We start from the raw sequence: 20,594 nt of genomic DNA, 5'->3' as shown, positions 1-20,594 counted from the left end.
TCCCGCCTTTCCGGACCAAAAATTTGGCCGCCCCCCCTTCACACGGGGTGCAGATTTTCCCACACGTCACTCGCCCCGGGCGTAATAAAGGACCATCAGGCGTTGAAAAGTGTGTGCAAGGGAGAGAGGGCGTCTATCTGAGAGATAACACAGGTATGCGCGTGCTAAAAGAAGTTTTGGGGGAGATTTCGGTAAATGGGGGGGACCCCTAGAAAGGGGTTTATATTTTTGTACAAGGGGTCCCCATTTCAGGGGGGGGTTTGGGGGCCCGGTTAAAATATTTTTTTCCCCCCTATTTTTGGCCCCGCGGGCCAAAATCAAACCCCCCCCCCGGGGGCAAAAAAAACCCCCTGTTCCCTCCCCCTCCCGGTTTTCCCCGGGGGTATTTTGTCCCCTTTGAATTCCTTAACCCCCCCCCCCCCCCCCCCCACACACACACCACCACCACCACCATCACCACCAAAGGGAAAATATCATCTTGTTGAGCCATTTGTAGAACTTTTTAGTTGGTGAGTGGTGACTATAATATGGATATTATATATGATTTCAGAAAGCAAAATGATCTATTAACATCTATTTGCTGCCAATTGGATGATTACTTGAACCATCAATGATTGCTGTGTTGTTGTAGGTGCCCTATGAGGCAAAATGAACCAGAAATGATTGTTGTCTTGAGATATCCTATGAGGGGAAAAAGTTCTGATTGAAGGTATATATTCTGAGCTTTATACTGTTCACCTTATAGGAATTACTTTTTTGAAAGATTCGTTTATAGGGATTACTGAGACAATGATAGACAGGTACTAAATTTGATGATTTTCTTTATAGGGACTACTAAGAAATTTGGTTATTACTACAGGTTCTAAAAACCAATTATTTTTTATCCATTCAAACTTGCAAACCACTGGTTTCCTACTTTCCTCAGTATCGGAGAATAGAGGTTATGTTGAAGATGAAGTTGTTTGATCTTGGTAATCAGAAATAACCGAATAAGTTGCCATAAACTATAGGGTCCTATCTTTGGTTTATATCTTCTATTGATCAACGGTAGAGCATAATTTTATTAGATTGATTATCACCCTTCCGTAGCCTATTTCCTGGATTAATCTCTTTTGGAGGTTTCTAGGCGATTTAGTATCCGTATTGTCCAAGCCTGCAACATTACCCAGTTGGTAGGGAATGCTCGATGGAATGCCTTTAGTATTTGCTGTTTTACTTTTTTTAGTCTCTATCCTTTTTATAATTTGAATATTATTTACTCATTCTCAGAATATGAAATAACAGATCTGATGGATGTGAGTAATGACTAATGAGATACAAGAATTCTGATGGCTGTGCTACTAGCATCCTCCATCTGAATGGAATGGTATTCTGCCTAACCTTTTTTCTGCTAACATGCACAGAAACTGTTTTCATTTGACAAATTACAAATTTTCATTTGACCATCAAGCATGGTGAGCTGGTTCTTATATGAGGGAACAGTACCATCCTGATGCATTTCAAATTTGTACTTGCATAATGTATTTGAGCTGGTGATCTGTTTAACAGGAACCTGTAAAGCTTCATATTGAATTTCCTTCCTATCTGTTGTCCTAGAGCATGTAGCATCTTTTGATCGACATGGTTTATTAGTGAAGCCGGAGTTGAAGTACCTCTTGTGCATGCTCATTGCTTGGTCATTTTATGGATGCGCAGAGTCACTTGCCTACCGAATCTACATTTTAGAACATGGTTGATTGCTTGTTGACAAAACCAACTGTTATTTGATAGACGTTTTCAAAAAATAGGCTGCTATGTAATAGTTTTGTGAAAGTTAAGTGTGCTTTGTAGTGCAATCATTATAAGTTTTTTAGTTTTGAAAACATTGGCAGCTGGTAACACGTGTGGATTCTTTACCAGTACTGTTGATGAGGTTGATTGCTTTTTCCTCCCATAGGCATTGTTTCACTAAAGGTTAAATTCAATTTATACACGAAGCGTATGGAATGTACTCCCTCCTTCCCAATATATAACTAGTTTAAGGGTTCAAAATTTGTTCCAATTATAACTACTTATAGAGTTCTCAACCCACCTTTTACATACAAACAGACCAAAATACCCCCTCCCCCCTTCATCTATCTCCCCACGAGCGTGAATGAATTTATCTTCCCTTCTGCGCAGCACCCCTCGCCCCTCCCCCAAATCCACCAACCTAATGGAGCTCGTCCTCCTCAACGCGGACCAAATCGGCGCTCAATCTCCACCTTCCTCTTGCTGCATCAAATCGTGCGAGATCTGCTCCCAGAAGCATCCCCACCCCCAATTTAAATTGCAGCCATGGAGCAATCCCTAGCAAGATGCAATGCAGAGCGGGAGGCGGGCGAGGAGGAGGGTCAGGTGGACGACGGGGGCTGTGATCGCGTGGGTGGCGAGGAGATGGGCAGTGTGGTTTTTGGGTGAGCCTCGGCGGCGAGAACCAGCTCGCCAGGGAGCTATGGTTGAATAATGTGTCTATTTTGTTCAAGATGGGAGGGGGCGACGATGACGAGTACCTATTTTTCTCTGATTCTAATGATGAACTCCGTGATGAGTTTGATGAGTAATATTTTTTGGGCTTCTGTCCTGATCACATCACTTGATGTCATCTATTTTCTCACGCCAGCTGTAAATATGCAACGGCCTATACATATTTCTACATGACATGGTGTGCCTTTACTCTTGTAGTATTATTGACATCATAACAATCTACGTTGCCACCTAATAGTATTCAATTTGTGCGGTTGAAACAACATTTCCTGGTTTTCGCAGCTACAAATAGCTGTTTGCACGAGCGGGTAACATGTCCGCTCCTATAAAGCCGTTTCCAGGGCGAGTGATGCCATCATCTGCCCCTTGAAGTGTATTTCCAGGGGCTGATTACCCGCCCCTAGAGATGGTATCTTCAGGGGCGGGTGACGCCATGACTGGCCCTTGCAAACTATTTTCCAAGGGGAGTGATGGCGTTACCCACCCCAGAAATGTCGTTCCCGCCAAAAATTTATACCATTTTCGCGCCAAAATTTTAAAATGTGGAGGCATTAAATACATCTCATCAACAATAGATGGTTGTGTCTGAGTACCTGTAGCGTCATTAGGTGCAGGCCTAGTTTTTTCTGCAAAAGATGAATTGCAGGTGAAACATAGAACTGGTATTAACAAATAATCAAAGTGAATTTCTTTTTACCCGTTCCAAATACATTAGATGCAGTGAAGGGATATAAGTCGCGAGCGTCCGTTTGGGTGCCACCTTTAGTAATAGAATATAAGTAGGATAGATGTAGGTAACTTTAAATTTCATAAAAATAGAATATATGAATACTAAGGTGGGCCAAGGATGTGAGCTAATTACCGGTGTCCATGACGCAAGATGTTTGAGTCGACTGGCTCGTATAATTGAATTTTTCACTAGCAGACCATTTGGTATTTCTGCCAATTGTTGCTTCAAACATTTGATTACGCCGGTTTAGGTGTGAATTCCTAATTCCAAGAGACACAGGCTTGCTATGGATGGTGTGGTTGAATTCCTAATTCCAGGAGACACAGGCTTGCTATGGATGGTGTGGTTTGCAGGGACCAGCTGAGGAGTAACAACTCCAGGGGATTGCTCCACAGCTGACTGGATATAAACAGACCTGCCATTTACAAGGGGGATTTCCAACTCGTCCGATATTCTTGATGGCGATTTATCAGGAAGAGGGAATACCAACTCTGGGGTAAAGTGAGGACTTGGCATAGCGATAGAGTCGGGATGCAAATTGCTTGCCTGTTGTTCTTTGGCCCTCTTTCTATAGTCTCCCTTAGACTATCTTATTTTCTCTTTCTTCTCTTCTGGCGTCATAAATAATCTCTTTCCAGCATATGAATCTCGCCGCCTCTTATTTATTGCAGCCCTCTACACAGGAGACATTGCCGCCCTCCGTGCCCTATCCCTTCTACGCCTACGCTCGTTAGGTGAGAGGTCATGATCATCCATAGAACATGGATTTAATCCATCACCTAAATAACGAGTTGCATTGATGTTTGGTTAATGTGTTTAGTGCATTAAGATAGCAACAATTAAGAATAGCAAGATCTCTATTTGATTTGGCATATGTATCACGCCGCCTCTTATTTATTAATGCGATGTTTTCATTAAAAAACCTATTAAAGGAAGCAGTCATAATTAAGAAGCACTAAATAATTAGCCACCATGGGATTACCTGCTCCACCCACAGTACTGCTATAACTTTCAACGCAAACGTCCCCCATGTCACCAAGAGTAGCATCATCAATGCGTAATGCAGCGTTTATATCTAAAAAAGTTTTAGAGCTTTAAATTCCTAAAATCAGAGTCAGATCATATGATTATTCAGCACACGGTTACCTCCTTCACATATAGGGTTGATACAACTCTGATCGCATAAATCTTCCATCTCACCAAAAGTAGCCTCATCATTGATTAAATATACGTCTACATATTTAAAAGATCATAAAAATAAAGCACCTTCTGAAACAATGATGTTTTTCCAAAACAACAAAAGTGTGTAGGCGCACCTGATTCACCTGTCCCCACATGAAGTATGTCTTTATTTTCTCCCAAATCTCCCCTATGGAGCCAGCTATCGTTTTCATCTGCCTCCATGTGTACACTGTCATCTACATAAACTATTTAGTCTCATTATTTTGTCATGAAAAAATAACGATGCAGAAGTGGAGTGAAACGAAGAACACAATAGTACCTTGGCGATGGTTTGGAATGTGCTGAATGGCACCTTGTTCCATGTTTCTCCTCTTACCCTCTCTATCACGTTCATTAGGATCTACATGATCCGGGGTTTGCGTACCTTCATCATATTGAAATGACATAATAAGTGACCATAGTACATCACGACCCAAATGTCCAATTGTATCCTCACCTAGAATTGTTATGTTTGTGAGTTCTTTAAAAGGTTCCCTAGACCGCCTTGACCCTTCCACCAACGCGATAGTACCTGCACAAGCCAAATGAAAGGCAAAATCGGATTTCAAAAAATTGATGTGTACAATTTGCTTCCGCATCTCATTTAGTTTTTGCTAACTTTCAGGGAAGACCTATAGGGATACAGGCCTGATAAATTATACATGGAACTATTCCTACTCTAGCTTGGCAGGTCTTACATTACTGATAGGATTTCTTAATTTAAAATTTGATTGGATCAGTTAACCACCTATAGCATGTACTTGTTAGTGTACAGGTTATATCAATAGGTTTATTTTCTTGCCTGAGGAATGCATTCATATATTAATCTGTAAGGCAGTCCACAACCAATAATCTGTAACATTCGGGTATGTGGTTCAGAAACAGAACATTCAGAATTTGCCGACTACGCGCTACCTCTATTGCAGCATTTTGGAACAAAGGCAAAACATTGGTAAATCAGCACTGACCTGTAACTTAAATCTGCCAGTGTTTCGTAGATAACAATCTGCTACTGAAGAAACATTCAAGGCACTCAACTGCGGAAATCAGGAGGCTCTTAGGCTGCAACCTGAATCAGAACAATTGTCTCAAAATTAGAGCAATTCAGATAGATGATGCAGTTAGTATATATTGCAGTACACATTGGATTAAACAGGACAGGACATGTGCATTCAACTTAACTTGTATGTGATCAAATGAGAATATTAATAGGAGAGAAAAACTGATTCACGGCCCTCTTTTACAATCTAGCAATATTATAGGCAATGTTATAGGATGTCCTGGATAAAGTAGAATTAACACAGCTGAAGCACTTCAATGTCCTATGGGCAAAAACTTTTTTGATACCGCCCTATGGCAAAATTATTTAATAGTTTGACCTTAAAATTTGAATTGACAATAGGTACCGTAGTATTTTGGAGGCATATAAGAATATGAGGCCCCCACTGCAAACACCAAAAGAGGCAAACTTGTTAAAGAACTTGATTTATATTTTACAGATGGTCCCTTTGTGTCCCAGAACGCTGATAAAATGGCTGGAGAAGATTGACCCTAGAAAGATGGAACATGAAGAGCAACTCTGTTTTTGGATTAACATCCACAATGCTTTGGTTATGCATGTATGTTCAATATTTTTAGCTATTACCACCTTAAAGAATGTTTGCTTTTAGACTCAGCATGATACAGAACTAACATTCGTTCTGAAATATGACAGGCTTTCATGGCCTATGGGCTACAGGAAAAATGCATTGCTCAATTTTATACACAGTTTTCATTTGCATACTCTAGTTTTTCTGGAGTGCCATTTCTTATCACTACCAAAACACATAGATAATGGAGCAATGCATTGACCAGGAGGCAAGGACCTTAATTGCATTGACAAGGAGGCATGAACCATAATTTTTTGCTACAGCAATAGTTTGCAAATAAACCCCAGATAGTTTGTCTTGGAAATTCATACATACTATAGTACCACACTACCATGCTTTCAAAATTTCCAAAATAAATAGAAACAATAAAGAGTCCACACTAAAGCTGACATGATTTGGGTAAGTACCTTCTAATGCAGAGAATGATTTGACTGAAAAAATCACCTGAAATGCACAGAATGATTTGACTGAGAAAAGATAAACAAAATCACATTATACTTCAAGAGAATGGCATTTCAATGAGTTGTTGTTTCAGTTAAAAAATTGGTAGACCCTCCTGCTAAAATGTTGGCCTGCAGGGCGATTACAGAATCTGTGAGGGGCCCGTACCTTGCCAATTAGCCAACAATGTCTGAAAAGGAAAAGAAAGTAAGCTAACAAGCAAATGTGGTAGGTGTTAATATCATAGCTAAATATCCAAAATTCACTATAAGCTCATCCAGCAGTCACAAAGGTTACTGAAATCAAGATGCACCTATATGAAGAATTAAATTTGTGCCAAGATAAGACATGCAAAAACAGCCAAGAAAAGAAGTGCATGCACAACTATTGTAAGAAGAAAAGATCTGGTCATAGTTTACAAAAGATATGGTGCCAGTAAGGAAAAATGGACAGTACAAGCTTACAAAGCAAACTGACTTAAAATGTTGCAATGCAAATACCAAGTCAAGTGATCGCTCTCCATTTTTGTAAATAAGTGATAAGGACTGGGACTCCTTATCCGGGCAACGCTGTCGCAGAAATTTTATCTGCAAAATTATGAAATCCTTAGAATAGTTGTGGTATGCAATGAATAATGGAGAACATGTCTTTTTCATTACAAAATGAACTGCGTACAGTCTTCTGTCCAAGAACCACAACAGACACAGAGCTTAAGAAAAAAAAATAGAATCATGATCTGCAAGGGTGTATCCGCGTATCACCAGAATTACTCACAGATGATAGCGTGAAGGCGCAGAATTTGGGCTTCCCTCTCTTGCCGCACTTTAGGAGATGTGCGCCCTTCTTCAGATCAACGATGGCCTGAATAAAGCACTGAATTGAGCAGTCAGATGGCCAATCCTCCCAAAACTAAAGGGAATGCGTTCAAGTAGTGCTAGTCTAAGGAAGTGCTAGTCTAAGAAATATTCAGAAACTAATACCATTGCTATAAACAACTAATGAGGAAGGCAATCATCAAAAGGTAATAAAAAGGAATTCAGTAGGCACTACAAGATCAGCTACCGATTTTAATTGGATGGATAGCAAGTGCAGGCATAACAACATAGTTTAATCTAGAGATCCTAGAAAAACAGAACATATTGCTTAACCTTCATGCATAGAAAATAAAAGAGACTGACACTACAAATACTGTACAAATTCTTTCCCAATCTCCCATTATAAATTGTTTAAACAACCAAAGGTAGCTTCACTGCATAGTTTGCTTGAGGTATCATCTCTATAGGATTGGAAAAAAAGTTCTTATCTCAGGTGTTAACAAATAAAAAGTGTTAACTAAAGAAAAAAAAGCTAGCATATAGTTTGTCATAGATGATACCTTCTGTAACTAAACACTGGACAAAAATTATGACTGAAAACTAAAGAAACCTCTTATTCGAAACAGAAACTTAAAACTGGACGAACCTCAATGACCTGCAGTCTGCAGAGGGACAAGGTTCTAGCCTCTCTAGCTGCTTTCCTCCAAATTTATTATTCAATTATAAACTAACTGCAAAAAGGAGAACTGATAAGATGGGTTGATGGCAATACTTGAGAAAGAACTGATAAGATGGGTTGACGGTAATACTTGAGAAAACCATGTGCTGCTGTTAACTGAAATTTGTTACAGACTTACATTAACCTCAGAAAACTTTTTGGTGAAGAAAACACCATGCAGGAAGACTTGGAGAAGCTACAGGGTCATTGTAGTTAAAAAATAATGAGAATAAAATAAAATAAACCGACATACTTGAAAATGAACAAACCTATAGAATGAAGACTTATAAGATGAAAGTTGACACAGACCACAGAAAAATGATAACACTGAATATATAAAAAAATATTATCCGGTGAGGATGAGCTGCTCACGTGCCCAGTGCCCCTCTGCCAACACTGAAGTATGATGATCACAGATGAATACTCCTTTAAAATGAATACTACACAATTGATCTCATGGAGAATTATAACTTGGTCTCTTAGATTGTAGCAATGGTGATGCATATCTGAAACAAGGTCTTTCACTACTCTTCTTCTAGCTTGATTATTCAAACCCATGCATTACAATTTAAGATGCAGCACTTCTGATTAGTCATGGCAGAATGAAAAAAAAACATGCAACAGTACAAGTAGGGACAATGGCCACACCGCCCAGAACACATTACAGATGGAGGGATAGCAAGTCTGAAGGAGGCTCACTGAACCAACTGACTGAAACTGAAATAAATCTAAATAGTTGTATGGCTATTAGTGGATAATACAGTTAAATGTGACTGCTCTATAATTGCAACTTGGAATGGTGGCAGTAACTTCAAATGCAGTTCTGTGACATTTCAGCAAGTGGAATTACGAGTCTAAGGAATATGCGGAAACTAATTGGTTCAGAATAATATATTAATTGCTACCCAACTTATTCGAACCTCATGCCAGTCTATCTGTGACAGGGCATTTCAACAATTCCAAAGAGCACAAGGAATAAACATCTAGTTCAATAGTTCTAGCTGAATAGACTGCAGAAAAAAAATATTGATCTGGGTAGGTAAAAATCGAATGTTATCATAATCGTTTAAGTGTCACGAGGTACCTATAACTTCAGAATTATCGCCCCCAGGTATATAGATCATGTATTAAGAAAAAAAAAATAGAATCATGATCTGCAAGGGCGTATCCACGTATCACCAGAATTACTCACAGATGATAGCCGGAAGGCGCAGAATTTGGGCTTCCCTCTCTTGCCGCACTTCAGGAGATGTTCGCCCTTCTTCAGATCAACGATGGCCTGAATAAAGCACTGAATTGAGCAGTCAGATGGCCAATCCTCCCAAAACTAAAGGGAATGCGTTCAAGTACTGCTAGTCTAAGGAAGTGCTAGTCTAAGGAATATGCAGAAACTAATTGGTTTGTAATAATATACAGAACAACCTGGCTCGTTGGCGCCGTATCCCCGGCGAGGAGAGGAGGGCGGGCTGGCGGCGCCGGATGTGCAGGGAGGCCGTGCCGAGGAGGAGGGCGGTCGTCGTCGGCGGTGCAGGGTGACCGAGCCGAGGAGAGGACGACGGCGGTTGGTGGCGGCGGCGGCGGCGAAGCAGGGCGAGTGAGGATGATTATTTGATTGCGGGCGGCGGCGGCGGCGTAGTGCGAGCAAGCGGAAGATCTTAGCGCTGGGCGTGAAGCGCGGGAGCGGAGGACGCGCAGCGGACGGCCCTCGGTGACTCGCGGCGTTGGTTCCATCGGAGGGTCACGCGTTAACAGCGGAGGACGCTGGGTGCTTGCGGACGGCGGAACGGAGCGGAAAAGAGATTTTTTAGGAGTAGAGAAGAGATAGAGATAGAGAGCATAAGGAGTAGAGATTTCTGTAGAGCGTTAGTCTGATGACCCGCTGGTCTATGCAAATCAAGGAGTATATATGTTAATTAGGAAGCTAAGCAGCCGCAGGATTCCCGCCGGCGGGTATCACGAGATGAGATTGATATCGTCTGCTAGCATTCCGCGCTAGCTTCCTGCCTTCACCTATAAATTCTACTCCTGACCAGCAGCATTATCAAGCAATCTGATTACACCCTTCCACACGAATCCCTTCACTCCATCCGCCGGCGGCCATGGAGATGGAGTCCACCATCATCGTGCCCTCCTCGTCGTCGTCGTCAGTCGACTCCAACATCGGCCCCATCGCGCTGTCATCCGACGACAGCGGCGGTGACACCAACAGCAACCGGCTGGCAGCGGCGCGCAAGCGCAAGAGGCTGGGCCCGACCTACAAGCTCTGGGGCTTCGGCGACGAGCGCACCATCCTCATGGAGCTCGCCGCCGGCCTCCGCGAGTCCGGCCGGCTGCCATTGCCGTCCGAGCTCCTCCGCACCCTGGAAGCCAAAGGCGTTCTCAACCGGCGGAACGTCACCCGCGAAGAAATCAGCAGCAAGCTCCACGGCCTCAAGACCAAGTTCCTCTCGGCCATCAACAAGGGCGGCCCGGGCAACAAATCCAGCGACCAGAAGCTCTACGAGCTGTCCAAGGAGGTCTGGCCGGAGTTGCTCCTGATGGCGCCGGAGCTTATTTGATTTCCCTTCTTTATTAAAGTTACCAATTATCAGTTGCCACAACTCTCTTCGGTTAAATTAAAAATGCCTATTTCCTTCATCAATTGTTTTAGGAAACATATCCAAATGGTTTCGACGCCATTTCTTTGGATTTTCTTCAGATTTGTGTGCCTTTCCATGGATATTGCATCAATATGAGTATTATTGTCCTATATGCAATCCTTATGGTTTTTCACATACATCTGAATGCGTAAACTTCGTGACACATGTCTGTTGCTCGCTCTCTTTAATATACCAACAACTGAGTGGTTCATAATCGATCTGTGATAGGAGATTATACAACTTGTAATAATCAAAATACAGCATGAGAATGAGAGCGTATTTCTCCGATGCGATCTAAATGACAGACAGATGTGGAAGTAGTATGGCATGGCTGCTTCTCTGTTGGTTGACAACATGGGAACCTGTAGCTTTTCCTTAAATCATCATTCAACCATGTATGCATGCCGATCATATATGTCACCATTCAATTGTCCCGGCCGCACAACCCCTACTGGCAGTGTAGTACTGGCGTCAACCATACAGAAACAATCTTCTAACCTGTTTCATTCAACAACACGAATACAAAAAAGAATCAGTGGTTTTCTGCATTTCATGGGAGCAGGAGTAGGAATGTAGTTGCGGCAAAATTTAGGCCTTCAATGATTTTTTTTCTTCGAAATAATAGACCTTCAATGATAAGATTGGCACTTTATATTCCTTAAATTTTAAACAACATAGAATAAAAAAGGCATCTGCATGTTTGTTACCTGCTCTAGAGACAAGAACATTATCACATTCCATGACCCTATCCGACAAGTTTGCGATGAAACCCTTGTAGAAAGCACCAGGTCCCCTGCAGCAAAAGAACAATCAGTTATGAATATTCTCGATTGGTGATAATTTCCTGCAAAACATCTATACGATGCAACATATTCTAAATTAGCAGTTAGAAAAACTCACTCCACAACAGCAAAGCATATGCACATCCAAAAATCCATCATGATAACGAGGAAACTTTATCCCATCTTTTGCTCTAGTGCCCTTTTGCGCAAGAATGTTGGATTCACCTAGGTTTGTTCATGGATTTAAATCAAGAGCCATATTCAGTTCTTAGTTCTTTCAAGGATCAATTGCAAGTACCATTCTTCACGGAAGTCATCATAATCATGAGTTGGTGTATATGGATGGCAAGAAATGATTGGATCTTTAATAACATTCAACCAACAATTCAGAGCACAATAATTCGTTTCAAGCATATATTTACTCTGATTATTCACATGGTAAAAGACATTTGGAAGCAACCTATGTCTCAATGGCTAGATTAGAACTTGTAATCTTTTTGATCTTCTTTGTTTCGTTCTTTGTCTCCTAATTATGATCCTGTAAGATACTCCTTTTCATGTTTATAAATATATAATCAGCAGGGGACCTCCCCCTCCTGTTTTTTCAAAAAAAAAATCTGGATCAGTGAGCTTAATTATCCTAGCTTAACTAGAATTTTTTTACAAGCTTATAAATTAACTGGAAGGTTTTGTCAGCAATCAATAAAACTTACCTCCAAAATAATACATATGTTATGGACACGTTCTTTGGCAAGAAGTTTCAGTGCAGGCTAAAGGGTCCAGCTTCTTCAGGCAACACTAATTAGTTAAGATTAGATTCTGTTTAGAGATAGAGTTGAAGTTAGTTGAGATTTGTTAGACCGGCTCATTATATAAGAGTCCTAGCTGATTAAGTTGTAATCAAGCAAGAAGTAGAGGAATTAATCTCAGAACCTCCAGCGTGAGGGCGAGACATCCATCTACCTCGAGCTATATCTATTGCCAATAATCCCGATTGCCGGTGAGCTCCTCGACGAACTCAAGGGCACCAGATACTTCACCACTCCGAAGTGGCTACCACCAGGTGTGCACACCTGATGACATCGCCAAGACGGCACTGGACGCATCATGGCCACTTCGAGTTCCTCGTCATGCCTTTCGGCCTCACCAACACCCTGTCCACGTTCCAGGCTTTGATGAATGAGGTTCTACGCCCCTTCCCGCGCCGTTCCGTATTTGTCTTCTTTGATGATATACTAATCTACAGTAAGACATGGTCAGAGCACCTACAACATATCCGCGCCATCCTTGCAGTCCTACGACACAACAATCTCTTCCTCAAGCAGTCCAAGTGTGTCTTCGGGGAGGAACGTCGCCTGCTTGGGTCATGTAATCAGTGTTGAAGGTGTGGCCATGGACCAGTCCAAGATCGAGGCTACTACCGGAAATTCATCGCCAACTACGGGGTTATTGCTGCTCCTCTGACTGCCCTGATGAAGAAGGAGGCCTTCCGGTGGTCCCCGGATGCAACAGATGCGTTTGGAGTGCTTAAGCAGGCACTCACTATGGGTCCGGTGCTCCAGCTTCCGGATTTTTCACAGGAATTCGTGATCCATTGTGACACGTCGGACGAACTGGCTTTGGCGCGGTCCTCCATCAGGGCAATGGCTTATTGTCGTATTGTCGCACCACAGCATGCCAAACTTGTGGCTTATGAGCGCAAGTTGATCGGCCTGGTTCATGCTGTCCGTCATTGGCGACCATATCTCTTTTGACGCGCACTTTCAGGATCAGAACACATCATTGCAGCCTCAAATACTTGCTCGACCAACGCCTCTCCACTATTCCAAAGCACACTTGGGTCAGCAAATTGTTTGGGTATATCTTCACGGTTGAGTGTAGGCCGGGTAAGCAGAACAAGGCAGCTGATGCTCTCTCTTGTTGCGATGAAGACACCAGCACCCTCCACGCGTTATCTATTACGCGCCCAGAACTTCAGCTCTTCGAGGACTTCAAGCAGGAAGTTGTCTTACTTCCAGAGATTGTGGCTAAGCGACGGGAAATTGAGGCTGGGACTGCAGGGGCAGCATGGACGATCGTCGATGACTTTGTCATGCACCGTGGGCACGTCTTTGTACCTTCTTCTTCCCAGGTCTAGCTGCAGATCCTAGAGACTGCACGTGGTACTGGCCATGAGGACGCTCAGAAGACTTTGCATCACCTAAGGGCCTCTTTCTGTAATCCAGGGGCTGCTAAGCTGGTTCGTGAGTTCGTTCAAGGGTGCCAAGTCTGCCAGCGCAGCAAAACTGAGCATCTGCATCCCCCTGGTCTGTTGCAGCCACTCGACGTGCCGACAACGATCTGGAGTGATGTCGCCATAGATTTTGTGGAAGGTTTTCCTCGGGTTGGTGGCAAATTAGCGGTGTTAACAGTCGTGGATCGTTTCTCCAAGATGGCTCATTTTGTGCCCCTTGGACATCCTTACACGGCCTTGTTAGTGGCATAGGCGTTCTTCGATTCCATTGTCCGCTTACATGGCTTGCCTTGCTCCATTGTCAGTGATCGTGACCCGGTCTTCACTAGCACATTGTGGACAGAGCTCTTCACTCTGGCAGGTGTCAAACTATGCCTCAGCTCAGCGTTCAGGCCTCAGACGGACAGTCAATTCGAGGTGACAAATCGTATCCTGAGCGTATATCTTCGTTGCTTGGCCGGTGACCGTCCCAAGAATTGGCTTCGGTGGTTGTTCTGGGCAGAATTTTGTTACAATACTTCATATCAGATAGCTTTGTAGACAACCCTGTTCAGAGTGGTTTATGGTCGTGATCCGCCCATGCTCTTGTCATATGAGCCAGGCCTGGCTCACGTGGTAGCGCTGGATAGACAACTGCAGCACTAGGATGAGTTTCTGACTGAGATTCGAGAGCGTCTACTTCAGGCCTAGGACTATATATAAGAAAGCTGCACATGATATGAATCATCGTGATGTTGAGTTCGCCATTGGCGATTGGGCTTGGCTACGACTGCATCAGCGTACGGCTTCAGGCATTACTTTAGGACAGCATCACAAACTGGCACCTCATTACTATGGTCTTTTCCAAGTGCTTGAGCGTATTGGACCAGTGGCTTATCGCCTGCTGCTTCCTCCGCGTGCTCATATTCATGACGTCTTCCATGTTTTTTTTCCTCAAGAAACATCACGGCTAGCCACCTGCTGAGGTGGTGCCTCTCCCTACCATTGCTCATGGTCGTGCTCTTCCTACTCCGGATGCTGTTGTCCGTGCTCATCCTAACAATAACTCCTGGGAGCTCTTGGTGCAGCGGGTTGGTCGTGGTCCAGCTAAGGCGACTTGGGAACGATTGGAGGATTTCAAGGAGCCCTATCCAGCATTTCAGCTTGAGGGCAACCTGTTTTCCAGGGTGATGGAAGTGTTATGGACACCTTCTTTGGCAAGAAGTTCCATCGCAGGCTAAGGGTCCAGCTTCTTTAGGCGACACTAGTTAGTTAAGATTAGATTCTGTTTAGAGATAGAGTTGAAGTTAGTTGAGATTTGTTAGACCGGCTCGTTATATAAGAGTTCTGGCAGATTAAGTTGTAATCAAGCATGAAGTAGAGGAATCAAATCTCAGAGCCTCCAGTGTGAGGGCGAGACATCCATCCACCTCGAGCTATATTGCCAACAATCTAGCCATATCAACATAGTCCAAGAATACCAAGAGAAACTTATAATCAAAATAAGGCCAGTCTTAATGCACAGTTTCATTACACAGTTATCAAGACTGAGAACATGCTATGCCTGAGTGTGATGGGGATGAAACTCCACTCACATATGATGAAACTCGCCCTCTCTCTTCTCATATGACCATGCCAAGTCAGAAAAATTACTGATGTGGTATACTGTTTAATAAATATGAAACTTTGCATTAAGACTGGCCTAAGTAACTCAGCAGAAAAGCTATCCCCAACTCAATTTTTCATCAAACTAAATGAGAATATAGATACCAGCAAACTAGACATAATTTAAACAGATTCTCTAAAAATAAACTTACAGACAAAGCCGGTTTAGATGAGGCAAAACATAATGTAAGGCTTAGGAACTAAGGGTCCAAACAGAAGCCGTGCCTTCTGTTACAAAAGTCGCATGTGAAATTCGTGACTCACTTCTGCCCTTGCTAAAGCTTTGCTGAATCACTAGTCCCGAAGAGCATGGTCCACATAATGTAGCTGGATTAAATAGATGGTTCCCTTCCTAACACCTGGTTAGTTTCCCTTGCCAAATTTTCAAGTGGACCTGACATGAAATTCTGGAGTGCAGCTTGAGCCACATATAAATTGCAACAGAAGATTTTTGCAGTGTTTTACCCTTGGATGAATTTCATAGAATCTTTGCAAATTTAATCAATTTAAACCATTGTAGTTGCCAACGATGAATCAGAATACAACATTGCAAGTATCAGCAGGGGCACTAATGATGTTCACCCTTTGGAATTTCTCGAGAAACCTTTCAAGAACACCCTCCAATCCCTCAGAGACATACAGCCAATGGCAATCAGCATTGACTGCATCACTTCACTTACATGTTGCCAGCTTAATCAGAAGGTTTTGTTAGCAATCAATAAAATTTACCTCCGAAATACTACATAGCCCAATAATACCAAGGGAAATCAGAATAAGTAAATCAGCAAAACAAAATCCCCAACTCAACTTCCATCAAACTGAATGAAATATAAATACCAGCAAACTAGACATGATTTGCTCGTGCGCGCGTGTTTTTGTCAGTTCCCGCGCCATAAATTCGCCATGGCCGTCGCTGGGAGGTGATCTGTATTCAGTTCAGATATTATATGATATATAATAAAATTCCCTAGTTATAGAATGTTTACGATGATTTATTTAGGGGTTCAGTACAGCGTAGCTGAATATGTTGGAGATACATACTAGATGGAAAAACAGAGGGCATGCCAAAACCTGAATTTTCGCTTCCTTGTTTCACTGTCAATACAACTCATATTATTCATTAATTTTTTTTCAGGACATCTGTCCTGATCACATCACCTGATGCCATGTGCGCACCGTCTGTACATATGCAGAAACCTATTTTCTACTATATGAAATGGTGTACCTTTACTCTTGTATTATTGACAACATAATAACAATCTACAAGTTGGCACCTAGTATTTCTGTACTAGGTTTGTTTCGTTTGCTGAGAGCGTTAATCTGATTACTGTATGTATTTCTGAACGGGTCATCAAGCAGAGAAGGCACGGCAGGTCGTCCAATCCAAGATCACCGCTGGTCCATGCAAATTAAGAGTATATCCCTCCGTCCCAAAATATAACTAGTTTAAGGGTTCAAAATTTGTTCCAAATATAATTACTTTCAGAGTTCTCAACCCACCTTTTACATATGAACAGATCAAAATACCCCCATTGTCTATCTCCCAACCAGCGTGAACGAGTCGTTCTCTTCGGATTAAAATAAAAGAATCATTACCTTCCCTTCCGCACATCACCCATCAGCTTCCCCTCACCCCGCCCCCAAATCCACCAACCCGATGGAGCTCGTTCTCCTCGACATGGACCAAATCGGCGCTCAATCCCCACCTTCCTCCTCTTGCTGCATCAAACCGCACGAGATCCGCTCGCAGAAGCATCCCCACCCATAATTTAAACTGCATCCATGGTGCAATCCCTAGCAAGATGCAATGCAGAGCGGGCGGCAGGGAGGAGGCGGGCAAGGAGGAGGGTCAGGTGGGCGAAGGCAATGTGGATGAGGGGGGCTGCGACCGCGTGGGCAGCAAGGAGATGGGCGGCATGGTTTTTGTTCAAGATTCAGAGGTGGGCGGGGCCGACTAGTACTTATTTGTCTCTGATTCTGATGATGAACTAGGGGGTGTGCTAAACTTTAGCAGCTAAAGTTTAGTAACTTTTAACAAAAAAATTGACAAACACTCTTGCTAAAGTTTGCTAAACTATGGTTGCTAAACTTTAGTCCTTTAGCAAGTTTTTTGTTGCTAAACCTTACTAAAAGGTGGGGTGGACACCCTTTGCCCCTCATTATTGCTTACCTAGTTAGCATTCATTAAGGGCAAACAGGTTTTTATCCACCTCATTAAATGATGTTTAGCAAAGGTATCCAAACAACCTTGATTAAACTTTAGCAACTAAAGTTTAGCAACTTTTAGTTGCTAAAGTTTAGTGAAGGTATCGCTCTGTATTTTTTTTTCTATCTTCTAATGGTTATTCATTGTTTTGGAAATTAAAAAAAATCAATTATATGACTCAAAGGTCTTAAACTATTTTTTTCTCCGTAGGTATATGTGCACTTAGCCACTTAATTAAAATCCTCGTGACTAAAGATATTAAGTGTACATATATGTTAGTAGTAGTGGACACTAACACCTAAGGTTTTTTGAAAATATGTACATGCCATTTATACATCTTTACTATAAATATAAAACTTTTATTTCTTATTTTTTATGAATATAAAATTCTTATTTATCAGATTTTTTTTAAAACACATGCATGTGGCACGTGTATCTCCACTAGTTATTTTAATATAAAAAATAATCCTCATTTGTGGATTAGTCCTTAAAAGGATTATAGGTATCCAGTTTTAGGTATGCTACTTGAGCATAACCTTTTTCTAGTAATCTACCTATAAAAAATTTAGATCTCCAAGTATAGGTGTGCTATTGGAGATTCTCTCAATGTGTGCGTGTTTTTTTTTCTACTCCCTTCATCCTAAATTGTAGATCGTTTGGCCATTTCTAATGCCAAAACGACCTGCAACAACTTGGGACGGAGAGAGTAGATATGATTTGTTTTCTTGTTTGATTTTGCTTTCTTGTAGCTATGATACAGCGTTGATCTTCACCAATAAATTCCTTGACAGCCGACAACATCAGGGGTATGGCTGCATGGGCACACGATGTCCAAACGGGCGGCCCCACCTGGCCTGGCACGGGCCTAGCTAGGCTCGGCCAACTTCGTGTTGGGCCTAGCCCGGCACTATGCCTCCACCGTGCTAGCCCGTGCCCACCCACGGGCTGCACCAACAGCCCAGGCATGGGCCCATGAGCCCATTTCGTGCAGGGCCACCCCATGAAGCACGGGCACAATGTGTGTGCCATGCTAGCCCATAGCTCGTGGGGGGGGCGGTGTCGGTGGTAGAGGAGAGGAGGGGTAGTAGAGATGAGGGAGGAGCGGTGCCGGCGGTGAAGGAGAGGAGAGGAGAGGGAAGGGGGAGCGGTGCCGACGGTTGAAGAGAGGAAGGGGGAGCCTCGAAGCGGTGCCAGTGGTTGAGGAAAGGAGGGGGGAGCGATGCCGGCGGTGGAGGAGAGGAGAGGATGAGCGGCACTGGCGGGATGGAACGGCCGCTGGAGCTGGGAGAGGATGTGGGCGGCCGGAGGGAGGCAATCACCGAGCGTGGTGAGGCCACGAGGGAGGGAGGCGGCGCCGCCGCGCCAGCAGTAGAGGCGTGGAGGGGCTCTGAGCCTCCAAGGTCCGAGCGCAGCGAGAGAGAGAATTGGAGAGAAAGGCAGGTGGCGGGAAGGGCGGGAGGCGGAAGAATGAGCAACAGCTAGGTTTTGCCTTTGCTTTTATATGTGATGGAGGTTAACGGGCCCTTAATGGGCCAGCTCTTCAAACCATGCTGGGGCGGGCCGCCCGACGTGCCGGGGTGCGCCTGACACGAGATAGCGGGCCGGGCCAGCACAGGAATGAAGGCCGCTAGGCCGAGCCGGGCTTGGACCAGGCAAAAAAGGGGGCTCCTGGGCGGGCTGCCGGGCCGCGGGCCATGTGGACATCTGCAGGCACACCAAGGCGAGTGTCATTTTCTCTTCTCGACGCCATGCCTTTTTTTTTTCTAAGGTGGCTTGCACGGGTACCGCTGCTTTGTAGAGAGGGCTCAACTCAATTCAAGTCAAGTGTTTTCAAGTAAATACCTATTATTTGTATCAATACATTGTGTATATATAGTAGTATATTGTACATATATTAGAAAAACGAAAATGACTTAAATAAGCTTGACGCATTCAGCCCAAAATAGACTAGCGCTACCCCGACGGCCCAACATGGCCCAGTGACCAATATCCCCACAGCTTTCTAAGATTGTGATTCGATGAATTTTTCCATGATTTCTTTTTTCAATTTATGATACACTTCCTTGCCTTGCTAAGATTTATATATTCAAATTCTGAGATATATATATATATACCTTTAATTATGCATTCTATTGATATTATAACATGCAACTTGTTATTGTTATTGCATCTCACAATGGAACAAGGTCAAGAATGCATATTTAAATTTTGCAAAAAGACGCATATTTGAAGAAATGTTGGGTGTTTATAGCACATTCTAAATAACCGTTATGTTCACAGTAGCTTCTTTGTGCCTAGCATTGCCAATTAAGGCCCGTTTGGGAGAGGGATGCTAAAATTTAGTCTTTGGACTAAATTTTAGCCCCCAAATGGAGTGCTAAATTTTAGCCTTTGAGGGTGTTTGGCAGGTGGACTAAAACTTAGCACATGTTCTGCCAAAAGACCCTATTACCCTTCGTTTAATGCCCCTCCCGCCATTTTGCGTCCCAGCTGCATGCGTCGGCCGCGCCTGCATGCATGCTAATGGCGCACTGTTTGCATGCGCGTGTGGCCATTTGCATGCGCTGCTTGGGCCAGTTTGCCTGCGCTTGATTTTTTTTGAACCGTGGTGCAAATAGAGAAGCAAAATTCATATTTATTACAAAGTTAAAAATACCACGAAAATACATAAAAAGTATATTATCTGTACATCCCCAAGAGAAATAATTTACGACCTATTGTACAATGCAGTTGCCAATTGATCACGAAAAACATTCATGTTTATGTCTTCGTCTCCTTGTGTGTTCGTCGTATCCCCTTCACAGTTTGAACCTCCAGTTGTTGGAATAAAATTTTCATCACGATCACACAATTCAAATTCCCTATCGTCAATACCATTCTCTCTAATGAAGTTGTGAATAGCCATGCAAGCAACAATAATTTTGCTTTGCTTCTTCATTGGAAAACTAGGTATACCCATCAATATCCGCCACTTCATTTTCAATACTCCAAAGGATCTCTCGATAACGTTT

At 43.0% G+C, this 20,594-nt stretch overlaps 1 protein-coding gene and 1 long non-coding RNA gene across 3 annotated transcripts in view; one reads left to right on the top strand and one right to left on the bottom strand.

Moving 5' to 3' along the window:
- The window catches only part of LOC101759658, a 15,627-nt gene extending 8,590 nt beyond the window's left edge, over positions 1-7,037 (bottom strand). Inside the window, exons 1-11 of one of the 2 annotated variants that reach the window (XM_022828636.1) lie at positions 6,715-7,037; positions 6,513-6,549; positions 5,425-5,525; positions 4,914-4,988; positions 4,737-4,841; positions 4,552-4,653; positions 4,502-4,504; positions 4,382-4,445; positions 4,218-4,310; positions 3,203-3,265; positions 3,099-3,131 (exon numbers count right to left, since the gene is read on the bottom strand). In XM_022828636.1, the coding sequence (XP_022684371.1) occupies positions 3,099-3,131; positions 3,203-3,265; positions 4,218-4,310; positions 4,382-4,445; positions 4,502-4,504; positions 4,552-4,653; positions 4,737-4,811 (433 nt within the window). In that variant the 5' untranslated portion in view covers positions 4,812-4,841; positions 4,914-4,988; positions 5,425-5,525; positions 6,513-6,549; positions 6,715-7,037. Of the gene's footprint in view, positions 1-3,098; positions 3,132-3,202; positions 3,266-4,217; positions 4,311-4,381; positions 4,446-4,501; positions 4,505-4,551; positions 4,654-4,736; positions 4,842-4,913; positions 4,989-5,424; positions 5,526-6,512 lie in introns of both variants that reach the window. The other variant, XM_004974886.3, reaches the window with a different exon arrangement.
- On the top strand, positions 428-2,676 carry LOC105914850. The gene is made up of 2 exons (XR_002678615.1): positions 428-709; positions 1,285-2,676. It is a non-coding gene; the product is annotated as an uncharacterized LOC105914850 (long non-coding RNA).
- Positions 7,038-20,594: the final 13,557 nt, after the last annotated feature.

Source organism: Setaria italica, chromosome VII (assembly GCF_000263155.2).
Source record: "Setaria italica strain Yugu1 chromosome VII, Setaria_italica_v2.0, whole genome shotgun sequence".
NCBI lineage: Eukaryota > Viridiplantae > Streptophyta > Magnoliopsida > Poales > Poaceae > Setaria > Setaria italica.
This window is presented reverse-complemented; position numbering and strand designations above follow the sequence as displayed.